The sequence below is a fragment of the Brassica napus genome, chromosome C6 (genome assembly GCF_020379485.1).
Source record: "Brassica napus cultivar Da-Ae chromosome C6, Da-Ae, whole genome shotgun sequence".
Lineage (NCBI taxonomy): Eukaryota > Viridiplantae > Streptophyta > Magnoliopsida > Brassicales > Brassicaceae > Brassica > Brassica napus.
Genome location: NC_063449.1, coordinates 24,821,056 through 24,846,310, shown reverse-complemented (window position 1 = coordinate 24,846,310; position 25,255 = coordinate 24,821,056). Strand labels below are relative to the sequence as shown.

The 25,255-nt window shown below is 32.5% G+C and overlaps 4 protein-coding genes across 5 annotated transcripts; 2 read left to right on the top strand and 2 right to left on the bottom strand.

Annotated features, from left to right (window-relative positions):
- Positions 1 to 1,126: 1,126 nt before the first annotated feature.
- Positions 1,127 to 5,242, bottom strand: LOC106407626 (ethylene-responsive transcription factor WRI1-like). Its single transcript, XM_013848500.2, has 7 exons — positions 4,952 to 5,242; positions 4,784 to 4,866; positions 4,647 to 4,655; positions 4,462 to 4,550; positions 4,262 to 4,386; positions 3,601 to 3,677; positions 1,127 to 1,909 (listed from the first exon to the last, which is right to left on the bottom strand). Exons 1-7 carry the CDS (start codon positions 5,152 to 5,154, stop codon positions 1,266 to 1,268), a joined length of 1,230 nt encoding a protein of 409 aa, XP_013703954.1. The 5' UTR covers positions 5,155 to 5,242; the 3' UTR covers positions 1,127 to 1,265.
- Positions 5,243 to 10,623: 5,381 nt separating this feature from the next.
- On the top strand, positions 10,624 to 12,992 carry LOC106353685 (vesicle-associated membrane protein 727-like). 2 transcript variants are annotated; one of them, XM_013793472.3, is made up of 5 exons: positions 10,624 to 10,815; positions 11,111 to 11,347; positions 11,440 to 11,638; positions 11,736 to 11,856; positions 12,640 to 12,992. In XM_013793472.3, the coding sequence occupies exons 2-5, from the start codon at positions 11,158 to 11,160 to the stop codon at positions 12,850 to 12,852; spliced, it is 723 nt and encodes a 240-aa protein (XP_013648926.1). In that variant the 5' UTR covers positions 10,624 to 10,815; positions 11,111 to 11,157; the 3' UTR covers positions 12,853 to 12,992. The 2 variants fall into 2 exon arrangements, with proteins under 2 accessions (XP_013648926.1, XP_022570812.1); XM_022715091.2 differs by having other exon boundaries at positions 10,775 to 11,021.
- Positions 12,993 to 18,348: 5,356 nt separating this feature from the next.
- On the top strand, positions 18,349 to 19,386 carry LOC106353684 (50S ribosomal protein L17, chloroplastic-like). Its single transcript, XM_013793471.3, has 2 exons — positions 18,349 to 18,802; positions 18,879 to 19,386. The coding sequence occupies exons 1-2, from the start codon at positions 18,583 to 18,585 to the stop codon at positions 19,286 to 19,288; spliced, it is 630 nt and encodes a 209-aa protein (XP_013648925.2). The 5' UTR covers positions 18,349 to 18,582; the 3' UTR covers positions 19,289 to 19,386.
- Positions 19,387 to 20,515: 1,129 nt separating this feature from the next.
- LOC125588806 lies at positions 20,516 to 22,339 on the bottom strand. Its single transcript, XM_048760635.1, has one exon. The coding sequence runs from the start codon at positions 22,030 to 22,032 to the stop codon at positions 21,352 to 21,354; it is 681 nt and encodes a 226-aa protein (XP_048616592.1). The 5' UTR covers positions 22,033 to 22,339; the 3' UTR covers positions 20,516 to 21,351.
- Between the last annotated feature and the right edge of the window lie 2,916 nt (positions 22,340 to 25,255).

Sequence of the window (25,255 nt, the reverse complement as noted above, 5' to 3'; positions counted from 1 at the left end):
TGGCTTACTATCTCACCGATGGTATTTATCCAAAATGGTCAACTTTTATCCAATCTATTCCAATACCACAAGGTCCGAAAGCGGGTTTATTTGCTCAACATCAAGAAGCTGCCCGAAAAGATGTCGAGCGTGCTTTTGGAGTCTTGCAAGCTCGCTTTGCCATTGTTAAAAATCCCGCACTTTTTTGGGATAAAGTCAAAATTGGAAAGATTATGAGAGCATGTATCATACTCCATAATATGATAGTAGAAGACGAACGAGATGGATACACTCAATTTGATGTTTCAGATTTCCAACCAGGAGAAGACACCGGAAGTTCACATGTGGATTTCACGTATTCTACAGATATCCCGACAAATATCGCCAATATGATGGGCGTTCGAACTAGAATTCATGATAGACAAATGCATCAACAACTCAAAGATGATTTGGTTGAACATATATGGCGTAAATTTGGAGGTGATGAAGACAACTACTAAGCTCAGACGTTTTTTCAAATAATTCGGTCTTATTGTACTAATCTTTGTTTTTATGTTTTTTTATAAATCTATGTTTTAAATGTTATCTCTTAATATGTTTTTTTTAATAAATAAATTTTATCTTTCAAAAAAAAATTTTATTTTTTTTTAAGAATCCTTGGTTAAGAAACTTTCATTGGACCTTTCAAAATGAGAATTTCTTACCAAAGGTTCTTAAACTTCATTTATTACTAAAAAAATCATTAAGAACCCTCTTAAAGGGTTTTGGGTTGAACATGCTCTTAGAGTCTTAAGTGGACTATGCAATAGGTGGTGGGGCATAGTCGATTGTGCTCATATTTTATCACAAAATCAACTATTTTTACATGAATTCAAGAGAGGACTCAATACATTTTATGGAGACACAGTCTGTCTTCATGTTGATTCTTCAAGTTGAATTATTGTCTCCATTGTGGCTTATCCCAAGTCTATAATTTATATACTTTAAAATGAGCAAACTCTATGAAACACACAAGGCCTTAACAATACCATTTTGTAGTTTGGTTATGCAATCTGTGAGCACTTTTAGCTCTGTTTCCGTTGTATGGTTCATTTAGTTTAAATTTTTTGATCTAAACTTAAAAATATAAGAAAAGAAGAGGGGAAAAGAGGCGAAGACATTGATTGTTCAGAACCAACGAGTAAGCCCTGAAACGAAAAACAAAAACCCTAGCGGAACTCAACAAGGACAAGATCAAGAAGCAAAAGAAATAGAAAACTCAACCCTATAATGCAAAGCTCTCTCCCTCAGACAGAATAGTTACAAGAAACAGAGTTTGTTGTTGTTGTTGTTGATGAAGCAGAGTCAGTAGAAAGGCAAGACAACGGAGAAGACGATAAAGAAGTTGGGCTTTCTCTTCCCACCACAACGACATCACAACAATCCAGATTCTCCAAGCTCAAGCATTCGTTCTTGCCTTCCTCAAACATGAAGTCTATGTCGTTATCCTCAAAACCCATCATCTCGTTGAAAAGCTCAGGATACTCTATGGGATTCTCATTCGAGAGGTTTTGATCTGTCAAGAACGGAGCAAACCCTGAATCCATCATACAGAAGTTCCAAGCCAACTCATTGCTGTCCGAAGAACGTTCCATCTCCATAATGCCTGAAGCATCTATGCCGCAAGTGACCGCCTCCACTTCTTGATGCTGCTCTGTTTTCTCTTCTTGATGTTCTTCTTCCACGTGCTCTTTCACTTCTTTCTTAGCTTCTTGTTTGGCTTCAGCAAGAACAGCCTCTTGATGGTTAGCTTGGTCCACACGGAACGGGAAAACGCCTTTTTTCTTTAGCCGGTCGATGTAATTACTAATGTCGAAATTGGTAACAGCGTTTGCACCTCTATATTCAATCGCAGCCATGTCATATGCTTCTGCAGCTTCCTCCTGCGTATCTGCAACCAATATCAAGTTTATTAGCTAGCACATACACGCAACATAGTTATATTTTCACCTTTAGTTAGACCATACGACTAAAAAGATCCTAGGAACAGTTTTGGACACTGTAGACGCAACACAGTTACATTTTCATGTTACTTATTAGGCCATATTACTAAAGATGATAGGGACAGTTTCTCGCAACTTGTTATTGCACATGCTTGCTAACTACTAACCAGATAAAGCCCCGACATGTGTTAAAGAAATGTTTTTTTTTTTATTTTCTTTTTGTCTGTTTCTTGTAATGATACCCTAATAAAGACAACAAAAATCTAGAGAATTGAGTGACGTGTTTGTGGGGACAACTAGGGTTAGACTATTTGTGTAATGCATAGGCGTGTACGAGACCATTTCTCACGCTCTAAACACTAAATATAGTCCACATTTCTTGCTAATTAGTTTTTTTTTGCTTCTTGCTAATTAATTGTTTTATTAATAATACACGAACGTACGATTACTAATTATTTAATAATTAGAAAACACCTACCCTAGTGTCAACTCTAAGCTCTAATAACTATCACTATTAAGTACCACTTTAGTGTAACTCCCATAATAATCTAGACAATTTAAAGTAGAAGTTAGAAGAAAATAGTATTCTTATCTTTTAAAAATACAAAATAATGAAGGCCAGATTTTGTTTCCAGGACAAGATGAAAGATATGGTAGAGACTAGAGAGAGAGAGAGGAGAGAGAAAAGAAAAAAAGAGAGAGAGAGAGGGAGGGAGGAAAGATCAAAAACGCACGTGAGGGCTCGTGACTCCTACTCAGAACAGTCTCAGCACTTACTAAACCATGTTAATAAACCACCAAACAGAAAATGAAAAAGTAGACCAGATCTACCTCGGGTTTGATCCTAGCCTACTGAACTATTTTGTCCCTTTTATGGAGTGAGGTGTTAGCACGTGACTGCGCCTTTACACTTGTAACATTACATTTATTCTATACATTACTGATTTCATTTTTTTTGTAATTATGCTCCTGGCTCCCCTCTCCTTTTTTTTCTATTTTAAATAAAATAAGAAATAATATATACCCCTTTGTTATAGAATAATGCCTATATTTTTGGAAAACAGAATCCAAATTACTCCAAAAAAACTCTTGAATTTGAAAAAAATAAAAAAAAATTCTTATATTTTTCAAAAATATGTAGTTAGAGATTAGTTTGAAGAAGTTTAGATCCCTTGATAATCAAAGGACACCGATCTAAACAATTAAGAAAACGGCATTACTACTTTTTAGTAAAGAATTGTAAATATTCATTGTGCAGTGTTCTGTATTTTGTATTCAGAGTATTGGATCCACAACAAAATGCAGAATTAAAAAGGTTATTATGCAGGGATCAGATAATTAAAGATAGCTGGGAAAGAAGAAAAGGTTGATTTGATTAAAGATAAAATCAATTAGAGTCAAGTGAGGGGACATGATGTCAAAACTCTCGTCTCACGTGAGTGTGTGTATCATTATCACACTCTATTATTGAATGAAAGACCATACTAATTTTTACTCTTTACGCCCAGTAGGCCAGTAGTGTGAAAATATCCGATTGTGTTTGTAATTTTTACAAAAAAAATTATTAATCTAAAAATATATTATCAAGAGTAACTATTTATAAAAGAAAAATAAAGAGTAAAAGAGGTACTGTACGTACTATAGGTGCCGAGGTATAAGTACTTGTTTCCGAAAACTCTTCCAATCCGAGCCTCCCATCTTCCGTTATGGTGATGCCTGTTTTTATTTTTTATTTTTTATTTTTTTTTTTTTGCATTTTTATAAGTTTATTGTTTTCAAAATTTTCTTATTAAATGTTGAATGCATAAAACAAGCATATTGTGAAAAAAGAAGAAGTTATAACTATCTCTTTCTATACTAAACATATTGCATAAAAAGTTTAATTACAATTAATCATTATTAGTATTATGTTTCAAAAAGATACATTTTTGTATTTTCAAATACATATTTTATCAACTAATAATGATTAATTGCAAATTTCAAAAATTTAATTGTATTTACTGAATTTTTATTGGTTTAAAATTATTGCAAAAATATAATTACAAAAAACTATGCATTTATTACATGTTTTATTAATATGTGTGAAAATTTTAAAATATGTATATCTAGAAAGAAAGAGAGATAATATTCTAAAAGCAAATCTTCAGGAAAATAAAGTCCAGCTTTTAAAAAAAAAATCCCAAGAAATCATATTTCCTATTATTTTATTTTTCTTAATCACCGATTAATTACTGTTTTAAAAAGAATGAGGAAAAGAAAAACTAGTTTCTGAATTTAGTGTAAGAAAAAAAAAAGAGAACCTGGCGACGCCGCGATATTTAGAGACGCCTCTGGAGAAACCACTGCTCTGGCGGCGGAGAGAAGCCAAATACTCTTCTTTTGTGCCTCTCTGCATTTCATCCAACTCCTTTGTGTACGTCTCAACCTGTTCCATCATTTTTTTTAATTAACACAAGAAAACACAAACACATGCATCAACCAATCAAATTATTTTTATCACCGGAAAATTCAAGATGGTGTCGGGACCCCAGTACTTGAGAGCAGCTAGATCGTACGTATGTGCAGCTGCTTCCTCGCTGTCATATGCTCCTGCAATCACGCGTCAGAGCAGTTGAGATTCATTAGTTCATCCTCTTGACCAAATCCACTCTCTTTTATTTAAAAAATAAATTATTCGAAATTTACCCAGATAAACTGATGAATCCAAGAGTGAAGTAGTTGAGATCAAACAGACAGAACAAAAATCAAATCAATCAGTTGACAGAAAAGGCCAGATCTTTATTACAAAATCAAGATGGGTTTTGTTTTGTAAGATTAAGAACCTTGTTTGCCTTTCTTGTTCTGAATCGAATTCCAAGAGCTTTTATCCCATAGATGAGCCTCAAATCTCCCAGTCCATCTATGTCTGTATATAAAACATGCAATCCAAATGCAGTTTAGAAAATAAAATAAAAAAAATCCAATCATTTAGTTTTTTTTTTCAAACAAACCTGGTGACTCCTCTGTAGATAGAGCTGCGTCTGGCAGAGGCAGGACTGGTCGGGTTCTGTGGTTTTACATCACAAGGGGGAGATGATTTCTTAGCCCTTTTGGCTCGTTTAGGCCTTGGAGTCTCTGGTTGGTTCCGAAGGATACAAGATGAAGAAGTAGAAGATGATGTAGAAGATGTACAAGTGGTTAAGGGTCTCTTCATTAAATTCTGAGAAAAAAAGCTATTGTTTGAAGAGTATAGAGTTTGGGGAAGTGGTTTAGCAAAAAGAGGAGAGGAGAAAGGGGAAGTTTAAATAATAAAACCCTCGAGAGTTAAAAGGGCTTTTAGTTTTAATTAACAAAGAGTTCAAACACAAATAGTTGTAAGACCGAACACTTGGCCTTCTGTTGCAGCCATGCTACCAATAGCTGCACTCTCCACCCTGTCCTTATTTTGTATTTTTGATTTTTGTACGTTTTTCTGTTTCCATAGATTAATTTCTTTGTACGTTTTATGTTTGACAATTATTGAATATATATTTTTTATTCAGTTTTGGGTGAAAGAATCTGGAATGCAAAATATCTTAATTTGGTTTTGTTGAGATTCTATTTTTGAATTTGAAGAATCTAAGAGAGGTAGACTTTTTTTTGTTTCATAAAAGAAAAATTGTAAGAAATAAACATAATTTTTATTTATTAATATGAAATCTGAATAGTTTTACCTTTTCGCATTCTAGATCATTTCCAACCATTTCTATTTTCAAAATTTCTATTATATAGAAAAAAGAAATAGAAATGATGTTTTTGCACTAATATATTACTCTATAATAGATAAATGCTATATTTTCTTCTATACATAAAATAATGCTATATTTTTTTTATATTTGTAGCGACGAATATGACATTTTTTACTTGTAGAAAATAATATAGCATTCTTCTATTATAGAATAACACAATGAAACAAAAACATATCTCTATTTTTTCTTCTATAATAGAAAACTGAAGTGGTCGGAGATCTTAGATTTAAAATTCTGTTTTCAAAAATATAATTTGCCTGTTTAAGCTATACATTATGTTCTTACCATTTTCATCTATATATTCTTTTAACATTCAAAATTTTCATCTATACGTTGTTTTAACATTCAAGAAGTTTAGTATCTTAAGTAAGTTGTAAAAAAATACAAAATGGTGGTGTCCATTGTTTCAAAAATTACTAAATGTTTAATGCGTGGCAATTCAAACATTTAAATAGAACGAATGTAAATTTACTTGTTTAAATGCCTACCATCTATAAAATTTTACACAATCATTTGTAAGTTTAATTGATACATTGTTTTATAACACAACAAAATAGAATATATATATATATATATATATATATATACTAAGTATATAATCAAGTAAATATGATAATATACAATGGTTTCCAAAAGCTAAAGTTGAATTTTAAATAGTTTAATAAATTAGTATGAATTACAATAAACTATTAATCATATTAAATCTCAGAGTGAAGATAGTTTTCAAATCACATTCAATCTAAAGAACAATATATGATTATTTTGGCAGCATATATATTTCTGAAATTAGTATTTATAAATGTAATTATAATTAAAAACTTATAAAAGTACAAAATAATTAAGTTTGTCATTTAATAATCTAGCATATGTCTTATAAAACTTTAGGTTTTTATAAAATTGTCTACATTCACTCAATTAAAAACCATATAATTTTAAATTTTACTAAATAATTGATGCTGTCTACAGATTTGTTTTTTAAAAAAAAATGTCTACATATTTCTACGGTTTATTGTTGTCTAAAGAAGCACTTAACATATTTTATAGAACATTGTTTCTATTTTTGGGAGTGGTTGGTTGGGTTGTTACTGTAAAAATTAGCTGAATTGGTATTGTAAGTGTATTAGTTGTAATTCTACAGCCGATATTTTAGCAATAAATTTAGCGGATTTTATAGAACATTAGTTCTATTTTTCCGAAATTTTAGTTGTAGTTACGATAACTGTAGCTATAAATTATTGGATGTACTTTAAAAAAACCAGGATTGGATAAAATGTGTTGAAACTGTAAGAAACTTTTATGTTATTAAAAATAACAATTTATAAAATTTATCCAAAATAAAATAAAAACCATCTAAAATATAAAATAAAAGAAAAACCACTATCTAACTAATAATAGTTTTTTTCTACGAAAATTCCAAAAATTCATTGCAATCTCATCTCAAAAGCCTTCCATATATTGTCGAGAATTGACCATTGAACATCTTCATGGTCTCCAATCTCCTCATCTAATGTTGTTTGATGGCTGCCACCTTGCTCCCAATTTGTTTCAAAATCAGGATCTGGTATACTTGATTTCCGTACAAAGTTATGCAGTTTCATTGTTGTTGCCACAAGTTTTCTTGTCGTTTGAATGTTATATCTTACTCGATCTTTCATTATCCTCTATTTTTCTTTCAACACTCCAAAAGTTCTTTCAATAACACATCAAATCGAAGAGTGATACGATTAAACTTTTCTTTGTACTTGATGGGTAGTGCTTATGGTACCAAGATTATCTATATGGTGCTAGATATCCACGACGTAGAGCATATTCCGAATCAACAAGATAGTATTTATCTAAGTGGATGCAGAAAAAATAAGATCACTTTTTACAACTAATGAAAGAACCTATGCATCATGAATTCATGATCAGACCCAAGCACGCCAACATATACATACAGTGAACAACATATCTAAGTTGCATATTCCCATAATGTTCATGCTGCATTGGTTTTGATCTGTTGAAATTGTGGTTTTATGTTTTTTTTTGCTATAAGATATAGGGTTTGATGGGTTGAACTTTGTAACTGATTAACTTTCGTGTAGTGATTTTCGTTTAATGCATTAAGTGTGGTTGGGAAAAAAACACTTGATTAAAATACTTATAAACTTTATACAAAACTGAAAATAAATGAAAACTTAACTGTTTTCTTCTCTGCCCACGTATATCTTTATTCATTTTGTTAATAAAACCACAATTTTAATTGCTTCAGAAATTACATGGACCTTTGTAAAATAATAGAGATTCTTCTGAAAGGTATTAAGAATCATCCAAACGACCTGGGGAGACAAAATGCCAAGAATTCCTCTGATCGAAATGGTTGAGACAATTGTCATATTCTTAGAACACAAGAAGTACACCTGTACATGAATTATGTGGATACTTGATTATATGATCACATGTAAGTATGTGAACTAGGCTTCAAAGACCGCAGGTTGCACATAAAATGGTTTTGGAATCTATTTCAAATACTTTAGCTTACAAATGAGATACATTAGAGATCAATATATACGTTCCAAAAAAGATTAACCATGCATGTATTGTTATCATATAAGCTCAAATGAAAACTTGCAGTCACATTTCAGGAAGAAACATGGCTAGTGTTTCGACACATCTTGAGATAGACAAAAGAGCTTTATTAAATATCAGAAGACAGGTGACATTGTTTACTCAAGACAAAGGCGCTGCCAAACATGGCTGGTCGACATGTCAAAATATATGAAACCAGAGAACAAAACTTAGGTTTACCTTGTATAGTGAATCTTTAAATTTACCTCTTTTTTTGGACCAATTAAAGTACCACGTAGATTATTAAATAAAAATATTAATTTTTTAAAAATAGTTGAAAAAATAATGACGTTAATTTTAGCGATGCTAACACCGCCGGCTAAACCCTAAATCTTAAATCTTCAACCATAGACCCTAAATCATAAATCCAAACCTAATTTAAACCATAACCCAAATCTTAGACTTTAAACTCAAACTGTATAATCCTAAACCCAAATACTACATGGAAAAATTGTATTCAGTGACTTTTCCTCAAAATTTCTTACCACACACATACACACTGTATTGTATGGTCATATTATTTAGTAATAAGCCTTTGGGGGGGGGGGGGTTGAGTATAGGTGATTTGGCAGTGGACTGTAGCTGTGTTGGCAGTTTGGAACTATAGTTGTGTCGGCTAGCAACAGAAAACTAAGAGCATGTTTATCAGTTTGTTTCTCAGCCTAGGTTTTTTAAATTTTTTTTATCTTTTATTTTTATTTTTTGGCCGATTAAATAAAATAAAAAAAATGACCAATCGCGGACCGTCACGTGTCGTGGAGCCCGCAAAACAGTCTAAGCAACGGAACGAAAACGTCCCTTCTTTTGCATACACAACCAACGTCTTTTGTGTCTTCTGTGGGGCCAACAAATTTTCAATTAATTTTTTGGTTATGATACTAAAAGTAAGCAACCCCTATAAACATGCTCTAAGTAGTCAAAATGAAGTTTATTAGGCAGAAGCAGCTAAGGAGCTAGTGATTCTGGACTGGTCTATTATCTTGGTTTGAGCACTTCTAGTTAACAAAGTCTCTTTTATGGTGTATTTCTATATAGAACACATAACTTTCAGGATAACATTCAAACACTGTATTATATGGTGCAGATCAGCTATTCTATCCGAAACTTTAAGAAATGGTACTTAAACTAAAAGGGCACTGGGAAAACTGAAAAAAAATCATTTGTTACAAATGTCCCAAATTCTTATGTTGAAAACATTGGGTCCAGTGTTGTACCTAAGATAGGATTTGCCGTTGAAGAGACCAAGGAGCTGTATTACGTGAAGGTAGTGTTTTTTTGTTTTTTTTTGTAAGATTTATAAACTTGTCTCCAGCTTCATTTGATAACATTGTGATAAGAACACATACACTTTATCAATGAAACCAACCTACACAATGTCAAATCCAATCCTGTCTTGAATGTCTACAGAGAAACAAGCCGAAACAACAAGATTGCAGAATTATCATGAGGAAACTATGAAAGACTCTCCAACCCTTTTATATTAGGCTCATCTTCACCAAACTTCCTTTGCTTCCTCTCCACGTATTTATGGTTCACCAGCAGCAAAAAATCGACTCAAATTCTACAAGGCAAGTATTTTTACTCTTCTCTCCTTCCACATTTTCAAGCATGGTATTATAATTTGCGTCGTGTTTCTTCTTCAGACTTAGCTTAATGCTTTGAGGCACTTAATTCTCGACGTATAATGCCTGATCAAAATCTTGAATTGTATAGTGATGGTTAGTTAAGTGACAACAGCTTTGTTTACAATATCAGGCGGAAAATGTGTGTTTAGACATGCTAAAAGATTGTCTGAAAGCAATGTGGGATCACTTTTTGAAGACATAAGTTTTAGTCACTGTGTTTTTGGTGTGTGTTTTGCCTGATCGTGTCACTGTTTTCCAAACTTTGCTGCTTTTACATATATATCGTTTGATTGCAAAAAATTATTTGAGTTTCAACTTTGTTTGCGTGTACGTTTTTATCAGTTCATACGCAATATGGTATTGATGACTTTACCCACAAGGCATCCAAAAAGAAATGAATTATCTTTCTTCACTTTACAGTTTACCAAGGTTATTAAACCAAGGAATAAAAAGATCATTTTTATCAATAATCTACACAAAATTTTCATTCTACTTTGGTTCGATTAATTTGTTTATTAGTTATTAAAAATTTAAATTTTACAAGATTGATGACAAAAAAAAAAAATTACGGTTTGATTTGATCTAAACTGAAAAATAGAAATGGTATAACGTGAAAGCAAACCGAACATAGTTACGGTTTAATCAGCCTGGAATTTATCTAAACCGAAAAGAGGCAGAATAAAATAGATACGCTTTGATCCAGCAAACCAAGAACCGAAATCGATTAACCGAGAAACAATAAAAACCAAACGGTCATTTCGTCTCCGGCCAAAAAAGATGATAGAGCTCATCTCTTTGTATTGATTCCAGAGACTTTGAGCCTAACCCTCCTTCATCATCAAGCCAAGTCTCAAGGTAGTCTCTCTCTCTCTCTCTCTCTCTCTCTCTCTCACTGTCTTTCTCAATCAATTTTCATCTCTGCTGCTACAACGGCTAAGCGTGGTTTGATTCTCGCTTAATTTCGTCTTCTCCTTTCATCGATTACTTCCTCCTGTAACTAAATTAGCGCCGATCGTTGAATTTCGTCGTTTCTTTTATATAATCAAAGCATCCGATCGTTGGTATCCTTTTCGATTATCTATATGATCAGCGAGAGCCGATTCTGAGATTATGATTAATGTTTGCGTATCTATTTGGTGTTGTATTCCAGATCTGTGGTGTAGATCGGTTGACTTCTTCTCTAAAGGGCTTCAGAGAATGAGTCAGAAGGGATTGATATACAGCTTTGTTGCCAAAGGAACAGTCGTACTAGCCGAGCATACTCCTTATTCTGGAAACTTTAGCACCATTGCTGTTCAATGTCTTCAGAAGCTTCCCACTAATTCCAGCAAGTATACTTACTCTTGCGATGGCCATACCTTCAATTTCCTCGTTGACAATGGTTTTGGTGAGTTTTTGTTTTCGATTCTTGTTTGTTCGTTGAAGCTTTCTTTCTTTATTTGATGATGATGATGCCTTTTGATTGTGTGTATATGTTAGTGTTTCTTGTGGTTGCTGATGAGTCCACCGGAAGAAGTGTTCCTTATGTGTTTCTTGAGCGTGTTAAGGAAGATTTCAAGAAACGGTATGGGGCGAGTATAAAGATTGATGAGCCACACCCTCTTGCCGATGATGACGAAGACGATGATTTGTTTGGTGATCGGTTTAGCATTGCGTACAATCTTGACAGAGAATTTGGGTCTGTCTGTACTCTGTAGCCATAGCTATCTGATATCAGTCCTTGTTTTTGCATTGCAATTGTATGCTTAGTCTTTTATTTTTTACCTGTCTAACAGGCCAATACTCAAGGAGCAGATGCAGTATTGCATGAGCCATCCTGAAGAGATGAGCAAACTTTCAAAGTTGAAGGCCCAAATAACTGATGTCAAGGGCATTATGATGGACAACATAGAGAAGGTATGCTTTTGGGTGTTACAGGAAAATGCCAACTAGATGAGCGCGCTACTCTATAACTCAAGGTTTTGTAGAAAACACAGTAGAGAAGGATGCTTAAAAACTCATAACGTCGGCAAGAGATATTTGATCCCGAATAACTAGATCATTTTTTCATGGTAGTTCTGCTGATAGAGTTATCAAGTGTTCCTATTGCAACCATCCTTTCATTATTCTATGTCTGATAAGTTATATTGTGTTGTGTGCTCCAGACGCCTGTTAACGTCGTAAATCTGTGACATATAGGGCTGGAGTATCTAAGGCTGTTAGATAATAAGAAGTTGCATGCATTTAGTAAGCCTTGGACTGCTATTATGTCTTTAGACCAGCCTGGTTTTGATACTAGGACAAATGGTATTGTTTGGTGTTCTCTTTTGAATGCATGTCTTTTTAGTCCATCAATATTAGCAATGAGTCATATCATTTGGGTAAGAAGTTACTAGGGAAGCCTAAAAGATATACTAAATGGGTTTATTATAGCATGAACTCAATTATGCTAGTGATAATTCAAGTCATGATATTATCATCTGTCAGCTTTTGCACTATGGATTATGTTTGTATTTGCTTTCGGTGTGAGGTTCAATACGTTGTATAGCTACAATTTTGTTGGTGTTTGATGAGGTTAGGCAAAGTTGAAATAGGACCAGTTAGTGTAAACAATGCTGAGATTTATCGTAGCGTCTCCCGCAATAAATTGGTTTGTTCCTTTTCTGATTATTTTTGTGGTAAAATTATTGATGTTTACAGGTTCTGGATAGAGGAGAGAAGATAGAGCTTCTGGTTGACAAAAGCGAGAACCTACAGTTCCAAGCAGATAGCTTCCAGAGACAAGGGAGGCAGCTAAGAAGGAAGATGTGGATACAGAGCCTGCAGATGAAGCTGATGGTGGGAGGTGCTATTCTCTCCTTTATTCTCATCGTTTGGGTTGTTGCTTGTGGGGGTTTCAAATGTTCGTCATGATGTTTGGTTTCGTTTGTATCTGTTTGATCATCATTCATCACCTTATTTACGCACGTAATACACATGCTCATGTTTGTAAATGTTGGAACTTGTAATAACATATCATCATCATTATTGCCACAAGCTATCTTTAATGTTAAGTAGGGCAAAGATCACATGGGTGGAAAAAGAGACACAAAGTCATTCTCCATGTTTCTCGTTTATAAATCGGATATATGGAATCGATTTCATATATAGGTTTTTTTTTCGTCATCATCGTATCAAACAATACTAAAAGCCGAATACTAAGTGTTTTTAGCCTGTCCACGTAGGATGAGAAATTCTAGCCAATCAGATTGCAGGTTTGGTCCACGTCATTACGAATTGATATAGTTTGGGCTTTTGTTGTTTATTTTTTAAATCGCAGAGTAAAAAATGGGTCTAAACCCTGAATCCCACCGTTTGTTAGAGACCACGAACATAACGACTGGCCGCGACACGAAACGATTGTAATTAAGTTTTTCTATTAATTTCTATACCAATCCCTTCCTCTACGTTACATTTAATTTCCTCTTTTTCTACCTAAAAAAAACTTCAGAGATATCTACACTATAAATAATGAGGATGCTGTGATCAAATCTCTTCCATTCAATTAACCTGCAACAACGTTGACCTCTCATCTCCTCTCTTGCTGTCAGATTTGAAGTCCGGTTGTTCTCCGCAGACGGTGGTCATGCTCTTGATTAATGAAAAGTTTGTCCTCCTTATCTTATATTTTGTTTTATTAATCAGTGGGTTTGATGTTACGAGAACCAACCGCTTCAAATTTTCAGATTCATCAATAGCTATTCGCTTCACCTAATCGACATTACATACGGAGCTCTTTAGGTTTTGTTGATATGAATAATTGATGGCACTGACAAATACAGAAAACAGAATTGTCTTTTCATTCTTGATCCATAATTCATCTCTATCAAGGGTAAATTTACAAAAACAGAACTTTTTTCTCCTTCTTTTGTGAATCTCCAAGAAAGAAAGGAATCTGTGTGTTATACAATCATGATTGATCTTCGGCGGACTCTAGAGTCAAGGTTGAGCTAAATATAAACAATTTGTTTCGTCGTTTCTACTCTCTAATATCATCAATACTTTCAATGATTTGATCTCTCTGGCAGAGAAAAACGAGTACGGTTTACAAAGGGGAGGAAATATAAACCTGACCAACTCTTATAGAAAGAGGCTGTAGCTCTCCGCCAAGCATGTGCTGCTGTTTTGGAATGTTCATATATTCGAAATCAGAATACTGCTGAGCTCTTTATGGTCATAGTGACAACATTGATGACGCTGAGGCTTAGAACACTTACAAGGTTAGATTTTTGCAATCCTTTTGTCTATTTTCTTTTGTTACTGTTCCTTGACGAAGTAATCTCTCTTTCAACAACTCGATTTTGTTTTGTCTAGGAAATTTTTGTATACATATCATCTTTGTAAGAGACTGATTTGAAGATCTTTTAAATGTATAGTACATAAAGGTCTCAGTGTTGTGGAACCCTTGATCATCGTTGAAAAAGTGAAGGTATACACATTGATAACGAGAAGATTTTTCATTGATATATTGAATTATATCTTTGCTATATAAATGTTTATAGTGTACCTGCAGGGTCCAAAGTACCAGCAGATTGTTAATATTGCTTAGGTGATGGATCTACGAGACGTGGTCAGGTCGTGGAGGTTGATGGCGAGAAACTGTTCAGGTATTCTAGATTGAATTTGACACTACACCAATGCAATTGGCTGTACAGGTTTGATGTCCTCAATAACTTATTTTCTCTTGGTTTCATGTTTTTGAAGGAACATCTGAAATTGGCACCGTTCAATTCCCTGAAGAGGTATTTACTATGAAAGTCTCTTCTTTTAAGCTTTCTTAGAACTAATGATTGCTTATAATGTTTTGTTTAATCTTTTCTGTTCATTGTACGATTTTAGGTACTGAAAACACATCTATGACAAGACATGCTTAGGCGCATTTTTAACTGCTCAAGAAAGCCAATTGATAACGGCCCTCCTATTTTGCCTGAGGCATACCTTGATATTTTCTGGTGAGTGTTGATTGTGCTTCATTGTCTGACCTCTGAAACAAAAAAAATTGTTGTTGTTTTAAGTTGTGTCGGTAATACTTATAGGAAGCTCAATAAACCCCAGTGAAAGCACTTACCCTGAAGAAATGATACAAACGGGTATTTTTACAATTGATGTCATGAACTTATACTCTTCCTTGAAGATGTGCATGAGACCATTCATGAAGGAATCAACCTTGGTGAAAACATCAATGTCTCGGATACCAGCTGTGCTAAATCCTCATTTCTAAGGTACTGGTTCTCACTGGATATTAATTGCTTATGTTTTATATTTTCTAAAACATGTCCGCCCCTCAGTGTAGCATTGTTGATGCATGCACACCGCAGGCTTAGTGCCAAGTTATGTGTATACATCTAGGAAGTGGCTACGCGCGGTGACATATGTTGACCGTCAGTGATATGTTGTTTTAGCTTTTTCTTAACTCACGTCTAATCTGTGGCTGAGTTTTACAGTTTAGGTATACGGTATTCTGTGCCTATATGATGGTAATTGTGGGTATGGAGGGATGAATTTAAGATAATTGGCGTGTAACTTATGTGAACGGAAAACAGGACATTCTTTTTTTTTCAAACTGGCATAGACTAAAATATTTGTATAAATATGCCAATCTTTGTTGTTGGTGAAAGAAGTGTTCATATGAATGAGTTCTTTTTGTATGATTTATTTTTAACTGTGACTATAGATTGTTGCAATTTAAAAACTTCATCGGCTCAGCTTTAATTGGAATGTTCACTGATATTCATGTATTTTTCTTTTATAATTGTTTCTTGCAAGATCCAACTCAGTCACACTGATATTTTTTTCTTATTATTTTTCTATTACTTGAACTTTAAAGAAGATGTGGAACGTACTGCATTAGGAAGATATAAACTTTTTTTAAAGAAAAAAACATATCAAAATTATGTCACAACAAGAAACTATGAAGTTACAAAACTAAAGGGATAAACTGACACAACATAAGCTAAACACGTATCTAACAAAACATAAGTAAAGACCAAAGAAAAGAAAACACATAAATAGAAAAAAATACAACAATAACAAAAAGTTGAGTATTATTAACCATATAAAAAACGATTGAAAACATATAAAAAGCAAAACACACATCATGTAAGGAATAAACCTCAAAAATAGAAATGTATAAATGAAGATAGAGATAGGCTTATACAGTAAAAATTCTACAAATTAATGATGTTGAGATTATGGTATTTTATTAATTTATAGAGTTACTAATTTTGTATAAATTTCATTTTAGATTTTCTGTTTTACAAGATGTGTTTTGTATAAATTAAAAAACATTGATTTTACCATATATGCATTAATTAAATTTCTTTGATGTATATAAAATATGTTTTAAAAGTGGTATAAGTAAAATTTCTCCTTTATAGAATTTAAATGTAGTTTAGATTAAATTTTATTAACTATTATCAAAATATATTGAAGTGTTAAGAAATGTAAAGATGAATTACATTGTGAATATAAAACAAAGAATACAATGTTTTATTATACTTATATAAATATTATGTATATAAATAATTAATTCATGATTTTAATGAACTATATATTTACAAAAAAAAATTCAAAACTTTTGTTATTTATTATTTTATCAGTTTATGTCTATTTTAAATCGATTCAATTTGAGAACAAAAAATATTATAGTATTTATTAATTTATTGATTATTAATTTATAGATTTTCTACTGTATTTAAATATACAATAGAAAAATATGCAACCGAAAATGAAATTTAATAAATATATTTTATTGTAGGTCCATATTTGTGCGGCAGACTATATAGGATGAGAAACAAATACTTTCATAAAATTATTTGCCATTAAAAAGTGGAAAGAAAATTATGTTGGTAACAAATATTAGTCCTAAAATATATAATGACTAGGAAAAAACATTACTTAACCATATCTAATATAGTTCAATAACCAATTAAAAACAATGTAGAAAATTAGTTATAGCCTAAACACTAATAATAAGATTTTACTTTAATAAATCCATCAATATTACTCAAAATTTTAAATAAGAATTACGAAAAAATAAAAAAATAATGTAAAATGCAGTCAATGAAAATTAACGACTTGGATGAGAAAAACACGTCAGAGTAATTTTTGCATTTGGAATGTTAGTAATGCTACTCATTTTCTGTTTTGAGAATTGTATAGCTATTGTATAACTCCCTAAACCTAGAAAAAGATAAAAATCATTTAATAAAAATTTATAAAAATAATCTCAAACAAAAGAATACACATAATAATAAAAATAAAAAGTAACAAATTTAAAAATATAAATCTATTGTATAACTTTAAACCTTGAAATAAAACAAAAATGATGAAAGTTATTTAATAAAAAATTATAAAAATAATCTCTAACAAAGATAAAAAATAATAAATTTAAAATATATAAACCGCATCGTGTCCGGTTTTCGAACCCTGGTTCAAGAACATATACGAGGGCTATTCTACCACTAGAGTAAAAACACATTTTGAAAAATTTATGGTTGACATATTACATATTAATCGACAGCCGGAAGCCACTGCTTCTACTGCTTGTGCCCATGACCGGCTTGCAGCAGACCTAAACATAATAAATGTATTTTTAATTAAAATTAAAAATTTTCACTTCCACAATTTTTCAAAGGTCTTTTGATAAATTATTCTATTCAGATATTTACAATTCCCAACATATCAACCAAACGATGACACAATCAAATAAGGACTTACACAGAGTCTCTACCCAACTATGCCAATATGTATCTTTTTTATATAAATAACCATAGTTTGGTATATACTATAATTTAAGTTAACTAATTTAATTTTTACCAATTTCAGGCTATTTCTTTCCTATGGTCCACATCGCAGCTTATGTTCTTCAAAAGACTTGATCTCATTTTTACATTACTTATGATTACTTAAACTACTCTTTTAGTTTTTAAACAATTGCATAACTTGATATTCACCAATTTTTCCATCATTTTGGAAAATACAATGCTCCCATTCCAAACAAAAACATTGAAACTTATAATTGGGAAATTAACTATCAACACACTGCTGCCAGAAATAATATAATATCATTGAACATGAAATAAATTAAGTTAATCTTAATAAAATATATTTAATGTAGATAAATATTTTTAAAATGTTTTCTTTTTATACTTTTAACCCTAAAATTTTAATTCTAAAATCTAAATTCGGAGAGTACTACTAGTTTTTTTTCTCTTTAAAATATAGAAATTATATTTTTATCTATTATGCCCAAAAAAATATCTTTATCTATAAATTAATATTTGATAAATTTAAAAATTGAACTGGTAAAAATAAAGCATAATTAGATAAAATAATAAGATAATAATTTTTAAAATATCATATGTAAATATTATAGCTCAATCAAATTAAAAATTAAAATTATAAAGTTTATACAAAATAAAAAATATTGTAAACATTACATTACACAGCCCAAACAAGTTATAATCTCAAATGCAAATATTATCGGTTTCGGGCCCATTGAGGCCCATGAGAATGTCTTTGATAAAACACAGTCCTCCTCCTGTATCTTATCCTTTCTAGTTTCAACTCCTCCATTCTCTGTAGAGAATCACACTGCCTGTAATGGCGATTCCAATGGCAATGGCCACACCTACAGACTCCGTCACTAGAGTTTGGAGCATGTCTTCTCTCAGATCAGCTCTCCCCACGTGCCGTTTGCCTTCCTCGAATTCTCGCCGTGCAGTCACTCTTCGCCTCCCCGTCTCAACTCCTTCACCGCTCCTTCTCCCATCTTTCTCGGGCCTCTCTCCGGTCAATCCTCTCATCTCAACCGGACTCCCAGGTAACCTCCCCCTCTCAACAGAGATAAAACCGCTTCAATCGTTTGAATCTCCAAAACGTTTTTTTTCTAAACGCAGATTGGAAAAGCTTCGAGAGTGGATTCAAAATCATCGACGGTGGTGGTCGCGTATACGCCATGAGACACGGGAGGAGAGTCCCGAAGCTGAACAGACCACCTGACCAGCGGAAAGCCCTTCTCCGTGGACTCACGACGCAGCTCTTGAAGCACGGGAGAATCAAGACGACCCGAGCTAGAGCAAGTGCGATGAGGAAGTTTGTGGATAAGATGATTACTCTCGCTAAAGATGGGTCTCTGCACAAGCGAAGGCAAGCTCTGGGGTACATCTACGAGAAGCAGATCGTTCACGCATTGTTCGCTGAGGTTCCTGATAGGTACGGGGAGAGGAATGGAGGGTATACGAGGATCATTAGAACTCTTCCAAGGAGAGGTGATAATGCTCCTATGGCGTATATTGAGCTTGTTTAAGAGAGGTTGTTGTCCCTTTTCATTATTGCGTAATTGCTTGACTTTTGGCTTTGTAATCGACAGACTTCTTTGGTCAATGTGGTTCCTTTCTCTTTCTATGATTAAAGAGTGTGAAGTGAGGAGATGGGTTCCTCTGAGTTTTCTGGTTAAAAATTGATAGGAGAGGGTCTACAACTCCATATTATAGGTTTTGGGTTTGTTCTTTACTTCTTTGTTACGAGTTTTCGAGTGAGATGTAATGAAAAATCAGTTTTAAAAAGAACTAGACTCGCACGTATGTATGCTGTTTGTTTTTTATGTCACCGTTTAGGGTGGATAAAAAAAATCAAACTCGAAGAATAAAACCGATCTCAATCCGAATAAGTAGTACTCAATCCGAATCGAAATTGATTAAATATCCTAATTATTCAAAATTTTGGTATTTGAAGAAGTGAAACATAATCCGATCTGAACCGAAGTATTTTGGGTATCCAAAATAGATTTATATACTTATATATATTAATTATTTTTAGATTTAATATATATAAACATCCACAATATATATGATATTTTAAGTTCGTTTAAATACTTGAAAATATATACAAATAATCAAACGTAAATATCTAAAATAGTTAAAATATACTCAAAACTCCAAAATTACTTAAATAATTATTAATTCCCTATCCAAATAGTCAAACCAAACCAATTTAAATTGGTTATCCAAATCCGAACCGAATCCTCAAAGATCTGAACCGAACACGAAATCCCAAACAGACCCGAAAACGAACTCGAACGTCCACCCCTAATCACTATTATATATCCTATATGTGTCATCATAGGTTACAAAAATATGTGTTATCATATAATTAATCGTATTTTATATGTACCATCAAATAAGTTTTCTTATAATTAATAATATTTTATACGTACATTCATATAAATAATCACATATATTATATTTTAAAATTTCAATATGAAATATAAAAACCATAATTTAAGTTGGTGTTTGAAATTGAGCTTTGTATTGTATTTTCTTATATATATTAAAAATATTTTTATAATGGTTATTGGAAAATATGTTAGTAAAAATCAAAATTTTAATATATGTATATTTTTGAATGAATTTTTGATATAAATCAGTTTTAAATTATTATTTTGATTTGAATATGTATATCAAGTAACATAAATCTATTACTTTTTAATATAATGTAATGGATTTTCAATTTTTTTAATAGTATAAACTTTTACTCTTTTTTTTCTAATTTACTGCTATCTATGTTTCCAAACAGCTTTAACTGCTATATATGTTGCCAAACAAAAGTTTAAAATATTTATACTTTAATAAGATAGATTTCAAAGTGGAGTTGAAAGAAGGATAAATAGTAAGCTAAGGGCCAACAATGGAGAATAGAGTTTAGGTTAATTCACAGCTTGGTGCTCATTTCACACTCTTTGTTCTGAACTTTCATGGAAGAAAAGTCGAGGGAGATCTCACAATCTGAAATAGCTTCTTGAAGATTCCTTTTCTCCGGAAAGCACCCGAAGGTAGATGGACATCACCCACTTGCTTCTCCCCGGTATGCGACTTGCGATTCTTCACAAGAACCTGGCCGACTTAAGTGTGAAACTGAGCTGAACCTATACTCGAGGCCATGCCTTGTAAAGCTGCACATTGGATCCGAATTCTCGAGTTTCTTGCTTTGTAAACCGGCAATGCCAAGGTCAAGGCAATGATAAAGATAAGGATTAGAAGAACGGTGCTGATACAAGAAAACATGCAGCAAAGGCACCGTTTGGGGTAACGTTTAAGCTTGGTCATGACAAATTTATTATGTATTATTATGACTTTAATTATAATCTGATTTGCTGTTCTTTGACTTTTTCTCACATGAAAAAAGTTAACAACATAGACATATGTTACGTTGACACATTGATTGTTAATGACTATCTGATTATCTGAACATGGATTATATGAAAACGAGAAAAAGGCAAATGCTTTTGTTTTTATTTGTTCTTATAGCAAATACACAAGAGATAAAAGATTTCAAGAACAAGAAAAGTATAGATCTATAGATTAAAGGAAACTACAGCTTGGTTGAATACTTACAATGTTGACTCGTAACGTTGCGACTCGAAACAGAGATGGTCACATCGCAGGAAGCAGACGACTTCACTTTAATCTTGAACATGTTGAAAACGCTTACTTTCCCGGCGACCTTGACAAAAGCGTTGACCGGGATGGAACCAGACATAACGTCACTGAAAACTTGCGACTCGGATAGTAGTCTATCCGCCATTAACGTCAGCGTTATGTTCATACGCAGCGTTTTCTGCGGCCCGACTTTGTTCGCCGGGAGCGGCGCTTCGCCTACCAACTGGCCATTGTAGTTAAGCAACGCAGACGTGGAGCCGAAGCTGAATCCGACCCGGTTTGGGTTCTTCAAGGCGAGATGGGCTTGGAGCGTTAGGTTTAGGTTGGCCTTGAAGTCGAGGACGTCGACGGAAGTTCGAAGCCGTTCCACGGCGACGGAGTCGACGGTAGCGGTTGGGTTTTTGGGTTTGAAAAGAGTAAGGCCTAAGACGAGGAGAACTATAAAGATGAGGAGGAGGATGAGGATGAGGAGACTGACGCAGATACAGATTTTGCGGTTGCGTTTTCCACCGCCCCCGTTTGGAGGCTGCGTTTCCATGTCAGCGTTTGACTTTGGTGCTTCTGCTGCTAACATGGGTGCTCCTGCCTTCTCCTTTTTATCATCCGTGTTCATCGTGAAGCCGCTCTCTCTACCTACGCCTATGTAGTTCTCTGAGCTGTTATTTTTTTCTGTGTTTTTTATTTTCTTAATTATTTGTTCTTCCAAAAGAAGACTACTTGTTACACGTGTTTATACCAATTTTTGGAATAAAATATTTCTACATTTGCCACGGCCTTTATATTTTAATCATTTGCTTAATTACGGCAATAAATTAATAAATGGTCTGAAGGTTTTCGATAGACTTTCTAGGATTCTCGTCTATCTTATTAAAATAAAAGTACCCATTTGAAAATATTCTTACTTCATTAATTAAACTCCCAATTTTTTTCCTTGTTTTTTTCGGTTGCATTTATGAAATATCCTAAAATGAATAAAACTGCCTAATTTATTACTTGTCTTTTCAGTTACATTAATGAAATATGCTTAAATGAATTTAAACTTTCTATTTTATTGTTTGTCTTTTTCAGTTACCTTAATGAAATCTATATTATTAAAAGAGAAGTACCCATTTGAAAATGTTCTTACTTCATTAATTAAACTCCCTATTTTTTTCCTTGTCTTTTTCAGTTGCATTTATGCAATATCCTAAAACGAATAAAACTGCCTAATTTATTACTTGTCTTTTCAGTTACATAAATGAAATATGCTTAAATGAATTTAAACTTCATATTTTATTGTTTGTCTTTTTCAGTTACCTTAATGAAATATCCTTAAATAAATTTGGACATAATGTCATTTAATCAACAAAAAAAATTTCATGAGTTATCCTTACGTGTATAATTTTAATAATGGAGATTTAAAAAAACGTGCATCATTAAAATGTTACCTAAAACATACATCACTAATATATAACATGCATCAATAAAACTAGAATTTGACTCACACAATTGTACGGATATTATTTTCAGTTGATTAAATTAAAAAATATTTATTTATTCAAAAAATATTTAAGAATAGCTATTTTTTTAAAAATTATATGGTATTATTTGCTCATAACTCATTTGTCATTTGCTAAATTGTTAGAAATAAAATTTTAGCATAATATAACTCAGTTGTCATTTGCTAAATTTATTGTTTTTATTTATATTTTTTATTATTTAATTATAGTATTTTCATTTTATATTTGAAAGAGAAATGAATTTTCTTTCAAACAATATTTTTGTAAATGTATTTTTTTAAAAATAATCAATTTAAATTGTTATTATCATTGAATATAATTATTTTTGACATAATTTGAGTTTTCGTTTACATCAAAACTTATCATATTTTAGAATAATTTTAATTTAAAATGTAATTTTCTTATTTTTCAAACAAATTCTAAAAATATTTTTTAAATATTTTGTTATAAGTTTAAAAAAAATATTGAGTTGCATTTCAAATAAAAAGGTAAAGATATTAAAAATATTCTAATTAAAATATGTAAAATTTAATATAGTTTTAAGGAAATTGTCAAAATAAAAAAAAATTACACATAAAAAAAATCATGATTTTTGTTAGCTGGGCGGATTATTATTTATACGATATCGCAAACGAAAGAAAAATTTATGTTTTTACAATTATTTAATTAACCATGTATACTCATTTTTTATATTTTTTATATGATATCACACATTCGTAAAAAAATAAATAGTTTAAAATGCAAAAAAAAATATTTACTTAATGAATATAATATGAATGAATTTTGCAAATACATCATTTAATAGAATAAATAATTAAAAACTGAAAATTCATATCCGCGCCGGATCAGGATCTAGTTGATACTTATAAAACTAATCGATTAATAGAGTTCTAGTGACGGTAATGGTAATACATGTGGTCAATGCCAGAATGCCAAGGTTGGTTCTACGTTGAGAAAACGTGTATCATTCTGATTATTAGTATTACTATTTTTTGTTTTCCAACGAGTGCATTAATTGAATTCTTACAAACTATAGTTGGAGGAAGAATGGAGATGATAAAATCTTACGATACTAGAAAGAGAATATGGTGAGTGTTCAAGCTGTCGACATCAGAACGAAAAATCAAACCTATTAGAAATCAGTTTCCTGCCACGTCACATTAAAATAACTCAACACAGTTTACATACGGGCTATTTATGTGGGCTATCAATACATTTCTAGTTGGCCCATATAAAGCCCATGTCGCCTAAACCTATTTTCGCTGGAAGCGTTGATTTTTGATCATCTACGACTCTTCCATTTCGTCGTCACCGTTTCACCGTTTCACCGTTTCAGTTCTCTGTAATTACCCCGATCCACTCTTGACCAATTAATTATGTTATTTACTCCTTTCTTCGTACTTGCGTTCCACCTCCCTCTGGTTCTCCTCCTATATAAATTGCTATGTCTAATCTTAAATCCAACCAAAAATCCAGAATATCCACTGATAAGCAAAGTCTATGAAATCATGTATATTCTTCTTCCTCACCCTCTTCTCAACGAAACATTTTCTGAAATTTTTCAAGTTCTGGATGTTATACGGAGAGAAAAGCAAGACGGTCATGTAGTCATGGTAAGATTCTATTTCATTTTTCTTCGCCTCACTCTGTGTAAAGTTCACAGCTTTTTATTTTGAGATTCACTTAGTCGTTGCTGTGTAAATACGAACTTGAAGTGCGGCAATTTCTAGGGATGGAGGCACTGGAGCAAACGATCATGTATCCATCGATCCAAATCATCTAGCACCCATCGACCCATTTTGTTCGGACGCTCTACTTCCCTCTCTAGAGAGAGTATCAAAGAGACAATCTAAGATTTTTCATTTCTTTTTTTAATTTTCGATTTTGAAATATTACAAAAAAAATATGAATCGTATATTCTATTTCCTTTCATCATTTATATTAAGGGAGGATACAAATTGTCTCTGCTGGTGGAGAGACAGAGAGAATACGATTCCGGAAACATAGGCGGCTAAACTTGGCAAGCTTTCTACGTCTTCTTCTTCAAGCTCTTGCCTTGCTTCAGTGAACATCGAAGAGATTGTGGAGGGAGTGGCGTCGTCAATAGCTTTACAGAAGTGGAGAGCAAACCAGAGTCTGTTGTTGCCGACAGTGCTGTGGCAGAATCTTCAGGTGTCGTTTTTATCTTAGCTTCTCCCTGTGATTGAGCCCAAGGTAAAATTGGATAGGCTAAAAGTCGATTCATATGTTTTGTATGCTGATCTTTTATCGGGTTTGGATCCAATCCCTTTTGGATGATTTTGAACTCCCGGCATGGTTTGATAATTTGGGGTTTGT

Excerpts from the sequence above, each read along its gene's own strand:
- LOC106353685 (XM_013793472.3), top strand. The coding sequence starts at position 11,158 with ATGAGTCAGAAGGGATTGATATACAGCTTTGTTGCCAAAGGAACAGTC. Across the intron at positions 11,639-11,735 it reads AATCTTGACAGAGAATTTGG|GCCAATACTCAAGGAGCAGA; the intron begins GTCTGTCTGTAC and ends CCTGTCTAACAG. Across the intron at positions 11,857-12,639 it reads TGATGGACAACATAGAGAAG|GTTCTGGATAGAGGAGAGAA; the intron begins GTATGCTTTTGG and ends TGATGTTTACAG.
- LOC125588806 (XM_048760635.1), bottom strand. The coding sequence starts at position 22,032 with ATGAACACGGATGATAAAAAGGAGAAGGCAGGAGCACCCATGTTAGCA.
- LOC106353684 (XM_013793471.3), top strand. The coding sequence starts at position 18,583 with ATGGCGATTCCAATGGCAATGGCCACACCTACAGACTCCGTCACTAGA. Across the intron at positions 18,803-18,878 it reads CATCTCAACCGGACTCCCAG|ATTGGAAAAGCTTCGAGAGT; the intron begins GTAACCTCCCCC and ends TTCTAAACGCAG.
- LOC106407626 (XM_013848500.2), bottom strand. The coding sequence starts at position 5,154 with ATGAAGAGACCCTTAACCACTTGTACATCTTCTACATCATCTTCTACT. Across the intron at positions 4,867-4,951 it reads ATCTACAGAGGAGTCACCAG|ACATAGATGGACTGGGAGAT; the intron begins GTTTGTTTGAAA and ends TTTTATATACAG. Across the intron at positions 3,678-4,261 it reads AAATATCGCGGCGTCGCCAG|GCATCACCATAACGGAAGAT; the intron begins GTTCTCTTTTTT and ends AAATAAAAACAG.